The following is a 12018-nucleotide window of genomic DNA, read 5'->3' as shown; positions in this document are numbered from 1 at the left end:
GTTGGCAACCAGCCCAGGTTCTCAAACAAAGTTCGCTGCGATCGACTCCAGCTCACCCGTGTCTCTTGTGAAGATAAGCAGTGTAGAACATGGATACATAAATACGTAGAGAAAAGGTAGATGCTAGCTAATTGACTGTCTTACCCCTAAAACATGGCTCATAATAGACAAAGCAATATTAAGTGGTCATAAAATTTCTCATACACTTACTTGTCCAATTAAAAATAGAATTCTTGTCCATTTATCGATAGAAGAACATTTTTAAGGTTAGCCATGACTCTCAAGTTCATCTAATTCCGGTGTATTTACCAGGGAAGACCTTGCGGATGTACGCCCCAACAGTAAAGTAGAGGAGCGAGTCGATGAGCATCATCCAGCACAGCCACCCGAAGGAGGCCGTGTCTCGCGCCATGGGTGAGGAATATGAGTTGCTCCACTGAATTCCTAAAAAAAAAAAAAAACAAACAAAAAAAAAAACATCAAACACAACTCCCTTGTTTCCCATGTCTAATACAGCATTTTGTGATGAGGGAGGGAAATTCATACCATCTCCTCGCATCTCGTAGATAGAGACATATTGGCTAGCGTAACTGAAACAGCATGGGGCAAATAAGCTCTGTGGGAAAATGAGACTTTAGTTATCAAACCAGAGTACGAAAAAAATAACTAAATAAACACCTCTGCTCTAGTCAACCACCTTGACAGTGACCGTCTGGAAAGTTAGTTTGTTTCATGTAACATTCAGATGTATGAAATTGAATTTGAATTAAAAAAAAAAAAAAAAAAAAAACACTGTGAAGGTGAGCAGCACAATCCAAGAACCAGGCGACAAAGTGGCTGAATGGGTTTACGCCCATCATCTTCATATACTGTAGATTGAAGGGAAAAGAAAATATCCCCAAAATAAAACAAAAATCACTCGTTTTTCTATTTACATCATTTTACTAAATACTTTATTGTGGTTGTGAATGATTATCTTTGTAAAAGCACAGCACTGGTTCCAGCGCTTGAAGTGGCTGCGGTCTATCTACAACAACTATTGTCATTGGTGTCGTAATAATTGTAAAAGCACAGCACTGGTTCCAGCGCTTGAAGTGGCTGCGTTCTCTCTACAATCAACTTTTGTCATTGGTGTCGCAATAGAAATAACTTGGATTTATATCGCACCTTCTAAAGGACCCAAAGACACCTGCAGAAATGTAACGTCATGAAAAACTCAAATCCTTACCTCATGCAGCCCCAGTTCTCTTTCATAAACCAATTTCTTGACAAAGTCAGCCACAAACAGCACCCAGGCTAACATCAGCATGAGCGGGAAGACTAAAGTGATGGCCTCAAGATACCTGATGAATGCAAAAATACACCAATCAATCAAAAGAAAACGTTTGGATTTGAAGAGAGGTTGACAAAGATGTCCTGTATTATTATTATTATTATTATTAATTGTTTTTTTTCGTAACACCTAATACAGTATTGTACGAAATCAGATCGGCACAATGGCACATATGAGCCCATCTCATAGTCAAGCTTGAAGGCAGCCTGTCAGATGCAATGGCCTGCGCGGTACATCTGATGTGGCTTATCAGCATTGTCTTAATAAAGCCCATGAGGGCGAGCACAAACCGCCGCCGCGTTTCAGCGATCAGAAACGATGTTGCATGTTTGCAAAATGCTAATGTCAAACCTCTCTTGGATTTGAAGAGAGGTTGACAAAGATGTCCTTTATTATAATTAATTTGTTTTGTTTTTTCGTAACACTAAATACAGAATTGTAATATATCAGATCGGCACAATGGCACATATGAGCCCGTCTCATAGTCAAGCTTGAAGGCAGCCTGTCAGATGCAATGGCCTGCGCGGTACATCTGATGTGGCTTATCAGCATTGTCTTAATAAAGCCCATGAGGGCGAGCACAAACCGCCGCCGCGTTTCAGCGATCAGAAACGATGTTGCATGTTTGCAAAATGCTAATGTCAAACCTCTCTGACTGTCGGATTGGTTAAAATGTACATTTCAGATATGAGCAGTGGGCGGCGGTTTGAGTGGCGCATGTCTGCATGGAAGAGCACACACACACACACGAGCCTGAATATTCATGCACCCTTTTCAGAGGCAATTATCATGTGAGACTTGCCAGTGACTGACTACTTACTGACAGTCCCAAGTGGCGGATGAATAATGAGTGAGTTTGCATTATTCCACATCAATGCCTGGACTTCACCCAAGAGACACTGTGCCTTCTTTTATGTTATATTTACATTTGAGGCTCGAATCCACAGCATCCTTGCGCGATACAATATAAACGCTATATATTCAGGTGGCGTGTTGAATTAGTTGTGCTAAAAAGTATCCCTCCATCCTTTCCACCACAGGAAATGGTCAATTTGCACTGTGTCTGCTTTCCAAATGAAAATATTTCCATCCTGCAGATATTAGCATTGTCACACAATGCTAGCTAAACGCAACAACGACTAGAAGTAATATAACATTTCTTTTGGTGATATGTGGATCTCTAGATTATTTTATAGCCCTTAAAAAAAGTTCGTAACTCAATTTTGTTTCCCCCAATTCTGATCAGGTGAAAATGACGTGTTTGAAGACATCCCTTATATCACAGGTGTCAAACTCAAGGCCCGGGGGCCAGATCCGGCCCGCCAAATCATTTTATGTGGCCGGTGAAAGCAAATCAAACATGTCAACTTCTATGATGATTGCTAAAATCTGTACCTAGATTTTTAACTTCTCATATGTAATAAATAAGCGAGATAATATAAGCATTTTCTTGTTACCAAACCCCTCATTACACTAACTTAACAATCGTTCAATGAACCATTATTCTTGACTTCTTTATATGTTTTCATAGTAATAATGGCCCTTCAAGGGAAATGGTCACTACAATGTGGCCCGTGACAAAAATGAGTTTGACACTCTATTGACACTTGTGTCAATAGAGTATTCAGTACGTTTGTGCAGTATTAAGTCAACTCACGGATCAAGAAGATAGCAGGGATATGGAAAGGGTTGAAGTTGCACAGCCGTCTCTGTGACTCTTCCAGTTTGCATCTCAATAATTGCCCGGTCAATGTTCTCCTGCAGGTACACAAAGGCCCGGTTGTAGCGCATGGCGGTCCGCGATGATATGTGGTTTTTCTTGGCAAAGTAAAGGCTGCGGACTCGGTCGGTCCGCATGACGTTGTCCAGATGCATTCGGATGGTGTAGTGGACTTTGGGTGACAGGGAAGAGTTCTCCTCTTTGGGGAGCTTGAAAATGACACCTTCAAGACAAAGAAGGCATCTCACTCAAAATCTTAAAAGTTTAAAGCCAAATTATTGCACATCGCCTGAGAGAAACATCGTCCCAACCTCAAATCAACTCAGATGTGAATAAATCAAATGTTGAAGTATTGTACTGGATCTGTTGCGTCATACAACCAACCAATTGCGGTGTACTGTAACTATACAGATTTTATTTTCTGTGAAAAATTAACATGGTGATTTTTTTTTTTTTTTATTCCTTTTCGCTTACTGTTGACGTTACAGTGACTCACTTCCATAGAGATTGCGGTCTTTGGCGAGTTCCTGAGCATCCTCGTCAAGCTGCTCAGCAGATTGGTAACCTTGGTAACGATCAAATTTGATACAGGATGAGATGTTGACCATCAGGGTGGACAAGGTGGTGATCTGATCCATGATGTGTTTGTTCCTCTCCAACATCAATGTCATGTTTGCTTTGATTCACAAACAAACACACACCAAAAAAAAAAAAAAAATCAATTAGTCTGTCAAAAAAGTAAAGTTTTAGGTACGGTACTGTAGTTGCTTTGAAATGTTAATTAAGGCCACGAAAATTTCATTTCCAAGATAATATAACAAAAAAGTTCCTCATCCCTCATTTCGATAATAAGCGAGGTCAGAACATGGACAGCAGCAAACTTCAAACGCTCACTCACAGAAGCTGTTGAGCGTCTTCTTCATTTCATCGACTTCAATGTCTGTCTGCATCTCAATGAAACCTCTCACAAAGGCATTGGACAAGGAATTCTGTAAACACACACCATGACGAAACCGTTCTCAAAAATCCTGCCTTGAACCAGTTGGGGAATTAGAGAGTGGCCCTGAGATGTCATACCTGAAGCAGTGGCAAAGTGTGCCTAAGCACTTCGGCAGATTTCACGATGTACTTTGAGGATTTCAGCCATTCGTCAGAGTGCCTCTTGAGTTGACCAAACTCTTGCAGGGTAGTATTGGCCTGAGTAGGAACAGGAAGAAGTCATTGCTATGTGCTTAAAAAAAAAAAGTTGATCAGCTCCTCAGTGACCCGAAGATGAACCACATTTTCTGACCCGCTTTGCATTAAAATAAGGCATGGGCATCGATCATGATTATCAATCATGAAGTCTAACATGACCAAAGTGTTCTTTGCTTTTGAGATTTGTGAGTCAGTCATTTTTGGTCATAATTCTTTCATTGCCTTGTTCACACTTTCTTGGATGTTTTTTTTTTTCTCATTGTCAAAGAAAAAAAAAACTGTGCTGTCATACTGACATAAAAAAAAGAGCCCAGTTGTCTGTTATGTGTTCTCTGAACCTCATAAAGGAAGCCTTTGTGAAAAATCAAATCATGCGACCGGCTCGTAATAAAGTCGGGAGCGCTCACCACATCGTTCCACGCCTATTTGCGATACTTTTTGTTCTTTCGAGGAATTCAATATCGAACACAGTATTTTGTTTGGCAGTATTTGTTACTTGTTGCGTGGCTGATTTAGGTTGTCAACAGTTGCGTGCACACTAACACTGTACACAGTTCCAGTGGCGAGATTTAACCGAAGATTGCAAGAAAGTCTGGCAGACATCACAGTTGAAAACACGTCAGCAATTGCTGCAGAGTCAACAAATGTTTTGTTCACTTGATCCGAGAGTTGATTTCCTATCTGCACGCCATTCACAATGAAATGTGCATATTTGGGACTTTCAGGGGTCAAAAAGAGTACAAGTATGTCAGTGTCAAATAAAGCTAGTGGATACCTTTGCCATAATAGCCCTGGTGATTGGTGTGTCAGGTGTGAAGAGGATTTTTCCCATCAGCATTGGTTTGAGGAAGGCCCACGCAATAGCGCCCCCTGTGGTGTTGACCATGTCCAGGTACATGTTCATACAGTAGGGGGCTACAAATGGGGAAAAGAACGTGAGACATTTGATCCTTCTTCCCAACGAGACTGCATAAACGCATTGGCAACGAAAGGCCCACGTCTTCCCAACATACTGGCGTTTCGTGGAATCTTGAACCTGTCAATCATCTCTTCCCTCACGTCACTGTCAAGCGGGGGTGGCTCGGACTGTGAATCGGTAGGAAGGCTGGCGAGTTGCAAGAGAGGTAGGATACCGTTACTGCACATGGCTTGAGTCATGGTGACAACTGTAGCTCGGGTAGAGAGGCTCAACTTCATGACTCTTGCAGCCTGGGGGAGCGGTGGAGGGAGATCAAGCGTCAGCCGTGATGAATTTACAATCATGTTCATAACGTACTTTTAAAAATGGAGTCTACACACTTGGTTGAATTCTTTGTCGGCCATCAGACTGAATTCTGCGATGGACGTCATGTAAGTGCTCAGCTGATCAATGGCGGGAAGCATCTCATCCATCATGTGGATGATATTGCTGGCCATCAGGAGCACAAATCTCAACAGGCTCTGAATATCGTCGGACAACACCATCTGAAAGAAAGAAATCACAAATCATTGCGGATTTTGAGTTCACGTGATGTGATTACATCGGTCTTCCGGCTTGACATCTTTTGAAAGTCCTCGCACATCTTTCCTCTCCGTTCTTTTCAGATGTGTGCTTTTTCTCAGAGAACGAGTGGAACGAAAAGGCAAGAAATTTCAAAAGGATTGAGTGAGACAATAAGAGCCAAGTTCCAATTCACTTCAGCGTGACAGCGAGTTCATCTGAAGGGTGGTCATAAACCAGCCAATGAATTAAACATAAATACATAGACAGGCGCAGATGTGTCACTTGAAATGGGGGTTTTCTTCTTTTGACTGGTAGCAATGTCCAATATAGGCAATGGTGGGGGAGGCATTACGATATGAATGCTGAGCATGTCAAGCATTCACACATTCTGAAATCAAATAAGATGAATGTTTAATGGCACATCATAGCATCCATCATCTAATTCCAAAAAGCGTGTCTTGTTGCTGTTGGGACTTTTTCCCGGTCGTGGATGTATTCTTTAAAAGGATAAAATAGTTCACATGTATGAATAGAAATGTATGGAAAGATTGTTACCGGGTGACTCCAATTACTCATAAGAGCTTACAAATAAATCTGAGGTCATCAGATCTCAGGGAACGGAAAATATATACATTTTAATTTGAGCCAGATGCGGAATTATTCACAGGATTAGCATGAACTAGCCAAATCTGATACGACCCACAACCATTAGCGTGTCATTTTCGACACAAGAAATGGTGATGTTTTAAAACGAGAGACTCGAAAATGAATGTTTTGTCAATAATAATAAAGTATCAAACAGAACCATGTTGTTAAAAAAGAATGAACGCGAGAGAAAATGGAAAATATAGAGACAAAAGGAATTTAGGCTTGGAAAATGGCTTTTGCCGGGAAGTATACATCCATTCCTTTTTCCCATTTCCCCCCCATGCGAGTGTGCCATTCCTGTAATCAGCCTTACTCTGAAGATTAACTTTTCCATGTTCAGATGGCGAGTCATGAGCAGAGCGAAGGTGTACCCCTCTTCAGCGGACATGGAGCAGAAGGTTTGAAACACAAGCACATCCGGCTCGGCGATGCTCAGATTTTTGCGGGAATTGCAGTAACGCAGCTTCACCAAACAAGAAAGGATCTGCGTCGAACACATTCAAGAGGAAAACATTCAAAGACGGTACAGAAAGTTAGAATCTGCAGTGGAAAATGTCTCATTTTTTGAATCATCTAAACTCATCCTTTTTTTTTTTAAATAGACTTGTAATCAGTATGGAGCACAACAACGACATGATTTGTTGTTGCCAAGGTGACAGAAGACACCACCTCCTCATTACGAATCATCATTTCTTTTCCAAAATGGACATATTGAACAACATGACTAATACTATTTAGAACACAGGTGTCAAATTCAAGGCCCGGGGGCCAGATCTAGCCCGCCACATTATTTTATGTGGCCCGTGAAAGCAGCTCATACCTGTCAACTTCCATGTTATTCTTTGTCTTCTTCATATGGTTTCAGTCATAACGGCCCTCCAAATGAAACAGTGACTAAAATGTGGCCCGCGCCAAAAATGAGTTTGACACCCCTGATTTAAAACTTTGGGGTTGATGAAGAATAGAAATTCTGACAAAAATAGCGCAGCAAGGATTATTAGACAAGTTCATGTAAAAACAATGAATCATTGCACTGATCCAAAATTAATGAAAAAAAATTAATGAAGCGGAGGTGGCACCAAATGCTAAATCTGGTGGAGCACTGTGGTTCCTGCCATTGAATCCCCACTGCTCACCTGTAAATTGTTGGTGGGCATAGTTGTGTTCATGAGGATCTGGAGAGCAACCGGATCGAAATCCATGTGCTTCTGAACATCATGCAAAAAAGCGCTTTCATTCCGCAGCATCTCGCCAACTGTCACGTCCCCTGGACAAATAAAGCACGATGGTGTCAACGCTACAATTCCCTTGTCGGTTCCCTCCGATCGTGATCGTATTATGTTCTCAGGGCATTCAGATGAGTTGGACGTAAAACAAAAACCATCAACAAAACAAAGCCCGTTTTACTCACGCATGTATTTCGAAAGTGCAATGTACGAAACCATGTTGGGAAATACAAATAAAAGTTTTGAGGTCTCGTTACCTGCTTCACCTTGAGATGTGAAGTTGATGTTGAGCGAACTGAGGCTGCTGGTGTCAATGCCAAAACTTTGACTCAGCAGAGAGGACCTATTATCACACCCACGGACACACATACACATATTTACAGTTGATGAAATATCATTTCAACTCCATCTGTTCAAGTTACTGGAAAATAAATGACTGTCAAAAGAACGACTCATCCCGAACACAAAGAGATGTAAAATATAGAAGCATGCTGTGGCAAGAACAAGCAAAATGCTCTACCAATCTGTGTCGTCGTCATAGGTGCTGGGGTCTCCAACTAATGTCTGGAAGATGGCATCACCCAGATCTGTGTCCCTGCCCTGCACAGCCTGCAACAAGACCCGCAGGCCTGGTAGGAGACTGGAACAGAGTTGACCAGATTCCAAGGCGAAGGCGCCCAGGAGGTGATGCGCAAACTCCGTATTTTCTACTTTGCACACCTGAAAGGCACCAGCAAACAAGTCCCATAAGGAAACCCTACGTTGAAACCCTACCTCTGATTTGAAAACCCCGACCCTACTTTGAAAATGCATTCTACAAATTATTTTAAAGAGACCTGAGAGCTCAGTTGATCAAGATGGTCTGTGTAAAGTGGATCACTCAGGTTGGTCTGGAGAAGCCGAGTAGCTGTCTGGAGGACCTGCTGTAATTCTATCAACATCTCTGCAATGAGGGAAGGAAGGAAAAAAAACAATAACAAATAAATCTGGAATGAGAAACATTCAAAAACAGAACAAAGCGAAAGGAGAACATTGGGCATTCGGGTCTCGGATGTGTGAAAAGATGACACATAACATTGGACTGGTGCTTCATTCCAACTAAGGCTGTTGCTGGGAAGCGTTGTTAGGCAACATGCTGCAAATGAACTGCTTACAGAAAAAAATCTGGAACGATGGAAGTGGATGGGGGTCAGTGGGATGTCAATGATGTCATGAATTAAAACAAATTTGACAACACCCTGGGCCGGAAGATGTGATGACAGAATGTGTAATGACACTGAAATTAGACAATCTTTAATTTCATGGCGGTCAACACCGCAAGGCCTTTGCAATTAAAAAGTGTGTGCATGTGTGTGTGTGCGTGTGTTAATACCATGAAAATGTATCAAAGCGCTCACATTGTGTCTGGGCCGTGAAGAACCATTATCTTACGAGGCCGGACGCCAATTAGGAAGGAGGTCATAGATGTGCACTTTTGTATGTGAGGCGGAGATGTTTCGCGAGGGCAGACAAGATCCTTTCTGTTTTGTTAATGAGATTTTCAAACGTGCTGAGCGGCTTTCATTTAATGCCTCAGACACTCACTGGGAGCTCGGGCTAAACCGGATCTAAGTCATATTTTGTCATATCTGTAAGGGAGTTGAAAGTTGCAAAGAAGCATTGAGGAAAAAAAAAAAGCGTGTCGGGGTTTGCAGTACAGTAGTCGCAGAAAAGGTCGAGATAATCCATCATTTGTATGTGCTGGACACTTCATTAGGCATACCGAAGCAGGATTAATCTTAAAGATACAAGAGCTGAATCACCTGATCTACACGGTCAGGCAGGCGTTGATTACAGAATCAATATTTTGTAATATCACGTTTAGAAAATATGATAACCCGCGTCAGTTGAGGACAAAACATTTTCAATACATCCCAGAATGATGCAGTGCAGTTTAACACCTTTTTTCTTTTCTTTTTTTTTTTTGCTTCTTTCGACAGAAGTTGTGAAAGTCAATGTTACCTTGAGATTCACTGGCAAGCGCTCTGGTCATATTTTTAAGCAGAGTTGAGAATGGCAAGCTATCCGGCAGCATATCAACGGCATCCCTCAAGAGAGCCAGTGATAAGCTAGAAAGAGAAGACACAAAATTGCAATACGCGGCTTGCAATTCAACATACTGGTCCAAGACATGTACACTGAAAAAAAATGGTGCATTGAATTGACTATGGCATTTTATTTAATCAAGTGGTTACACTAACTAAAATCATCTGGATCGAGATACATTTTGCAAGGAGATGTATTGTCTTGTGTCTGTATCGAAATCGAATTGATTTTATGCTGTGCAACCACTTGCCGAAATAAAATGGAGTCAATTAAAAAAATTAATAAATAATTGGTGTCGAAAGGCAACCTTTTCAGCTTCATGGTAAGTAGGAGGTACCGGTTTAACTTTTACTCACATCTGAGAATCACTGGGAAGGGTCGCAAAAGAGAGGACCCCCAGGGCGGCATCAATGGTCTCCTCCCGTGAGCTATTCAAAGCCCATGGCATGTCCCTTGTTGAGCCCTTCATGATAATGTTCAGATTGGGATTGGAAAAGAACATGTGAGCAGTCTCCCTTATTTCCTCTTGCGAAGGGACTGACAAGGTGCGGAACATTGCTGGGTAGTCAATGGACAGGAAGTATAGGAAGTCATTCATGGGGTCCGGCTGGGGCAGCAGCGGGGCCTCTCGTCTGCGTCGGGCGTTCGACACGTGGGTATTAGCGGTCACACCCGGATGGTGGGCCTCGGGCGTAAAAAGGCCACTGCTTAACAACTGCCTCAGCATAGCAATGATGTTTTCAACTAGCTCTTCGACGAGCTCGGTGATCTCCGGCAAATCCACGCCCATTTGAGTCAGGGTGGACAATAAAGGCCTGAGCAGCTCGGATATCCTGGGCAAAGCCTGGGTCAGAAGCTCTAGTCCAGATTCGTTTGAAGACGCTAACAATGCAGACATCTCAGCCACCTTCTGCATGAGCGCTTTTCTGGCATTGGAGGCCAGGAATTGTTCGTGGGCTTGGTAAACCATCGGCTCATCCCCGAATAACTTCATGTGGATCATGGCTTTCACGGCATCATTTACCATGTCAAGGAAAGATCCGTGATTGATCCTGGATAAGTTGCCCCCCACTATTGAGAAGAGATCATCTAAGGTGATGTTTACGCAGGAGAGGACTATCATCGCTGCCTCGTTAAAGACAAGCTCAGATGAGTCGATGCCTTGAATATGGTGGTAGTTGTTCAAGATGTGGTGCAGTGCCTCCTCCATAGCCTCGATGCACGGCTCCAGCATGGGAGCCGCTTTCAGCAACTCATCTGACAACACTTGAACAGCGGATAAACTGTGGGGGGAGAAAAAGTTCAATAGCAATGAATCTCACTGCATGCTTCACTTAAGGCCCCGTGCAGTTTATAGGACTCAGGAGACAGTCTGGGCGGGGGAAAAAAAAAGGATTGAAATGTCTATGAGGAAGCACTTTTGTAGGCCCAGAGATTTCTTTTTTAATGTGAAAGATTATGAGTGTCATTTCAGTGTTAGCCAAAGTAATAAGAAAAAGGAACCCCTTCATTAATATGCATACAGTTGCTAGATTCCCCATTCCTGTTCTTTTTATTTAAAAAAATAATATCTCTTCTTGTATGAAACAGAGAAAACGTGTTCACATCGCTAATCATCCAAATACTGTCCAACTAGATGTATAAGAAATTTCTGAGACATTTGATTTTATCATTTCCAATTATGTTTTCTTCATTGGGCAAGAACAGTGTCAAAAAAAAAAAAATAACCATAACTTATTTCAAGAGAAGTAAACGCAAAAAGGACAACGACAGAAATAGGCCAGATCAATTGTGGTCGAGGTGCAGCTTCTGCTGTCCAAAAACTCTGTCTACTGTCTAATACAGTTGCTAGATTCCCCATTCCTGTTCTTTTTATTTAAAAAAATAATATCTCTTCTTGTATGAAACAGAGAAAATGTGTTCACATCGCTAATCATCCAAATACTGTCCAACTAGATGTATAAGAAATTTCTGAGACATTTGATTTTATCATTTCCAATTATGTTTTCTTCATTGTGCAAGAACAGTGTTAAAAAATAAATAAATAACCGTAACTTATTTCAAGAGAAGTAAACGCATAAAAAAGGACGACAGAAATAGGCCAGATCAATTGCGGTCAAAATGCAGCTTCTGCTGTCCAAAAACTCTGTCTACTCTGAAAAAACACAAAGAAGATGTTTCTGTTTTTTTAATCATTCGATAATCTAACCATTTTCGTCCCAAGCGATCATAAGAACATGTTGTTTTCATCGCATAAAAGTCAACCCATCAGTAGTTAGCTATTCATTTTTAAAAAAAAAAAAAAAAAAAAAAAAAAAATTTTTTT

The 12018-nt window shown here is 41.5% G+C and overlaps 1 protein-coding gene across 1 annotated transcript in view; it reads right to left on the bottom strand.

Moving 5' to 3' along the window:
• Nucleotides 1-12018, bottom strand: part of abca12 (ATP-binding cassette, sub-family A (ABC1), member 12) — a 50287-nt gene that overhangs the window by 19481 nt on the left and 18788 nt on the right. The window contains exons 27-46 of the mRNA XM_019895348.1: nucleotides 11318-11324; nucleotides 10049-11009; nucleotides 9609-9715; nucleotides 8444-8550; nucleotides 8128-8327; nucleotides 7865-7950; nucleotides 7518-7648; nucleotides 6695-6865; nucleotides 5550-5714; nucleotides 5264-5459; nucleotides 5026-5165; nucleotides 4131-4250; nucleotides 3952-4042; nucleotides 3550-3729; nucleotides 2991-3276; nucleotides 1229-1343; nucleotides 794-869; nucleotides 679-685; nucleotides 547-632; nucleotides 310-444 (exon numbers count right to left, since the gene is read on the bottom strand). Of these exons, the coding sequence (XP_019750907.1) occupies nucleotides 310-444; nucleotides 547-632; nucleotides 679-685; nucleotides 794-869; nucleotides 1229-1343; nucleotides 2991-3276; nucleotides 3550-3729; nucleotides 3952-4042; nucleotides 4131-4250; nucleotides 5026-5165; nucleotides 5264-5459; nucleotides 5550-5714; nucleotides 6695-6865; nucleotides 7518-7648; nucleotides 7865-7950; nucleotides 8128-8327; nucleotides 8444-8550; nucleotides 9609-9715; nucleotides 10049-11009; nucleotides 11318-11324 (3367 nt within the window). The remainder of the gene's footprint in view (nucleotides 1-309; nucleotides 445-546; nucleotides 633-678; nucleotides 686-793; nucleotides 870-1228; nucleotides 1344-2990; nucleotides 3277-3549; nucleotides 3730-3951; nucleotides 4043-4130; nucleotides 4251-5025; nucleotides 5166-5263; nucleotides 5460-5549; nucleotides 5715-6694; nucleotides 6866-7517; nucleotides 7649-7864; nucleotides 7951-8127; nucleotides 8328-8443; nucleotides 8551-9608; nucleotides 9716-10048; nucleotides 11010-11317; nucleotides 11325-12018) is intronic.

This window comes from Hippocampus comes, unplaced genomic scaffold (genome assembly GCF_001891065.2).
Source record: "Hippocampus comes isolate QL1 unplaced genomic scaffold, H_comes_QL1_v1.1 scaffold237, whole genome shotgun sequence".
NCBI lineage: Eukaryota > Metazoa > Chordata > Actinopteri > Syngnathiformes > Syngnathidae > Hippocampus > Hippocampus comes.
Note: the sequence above shows the minus strand (reverse complement) of the source record. Positions and strands in the feature narration are given on the sequence as shown.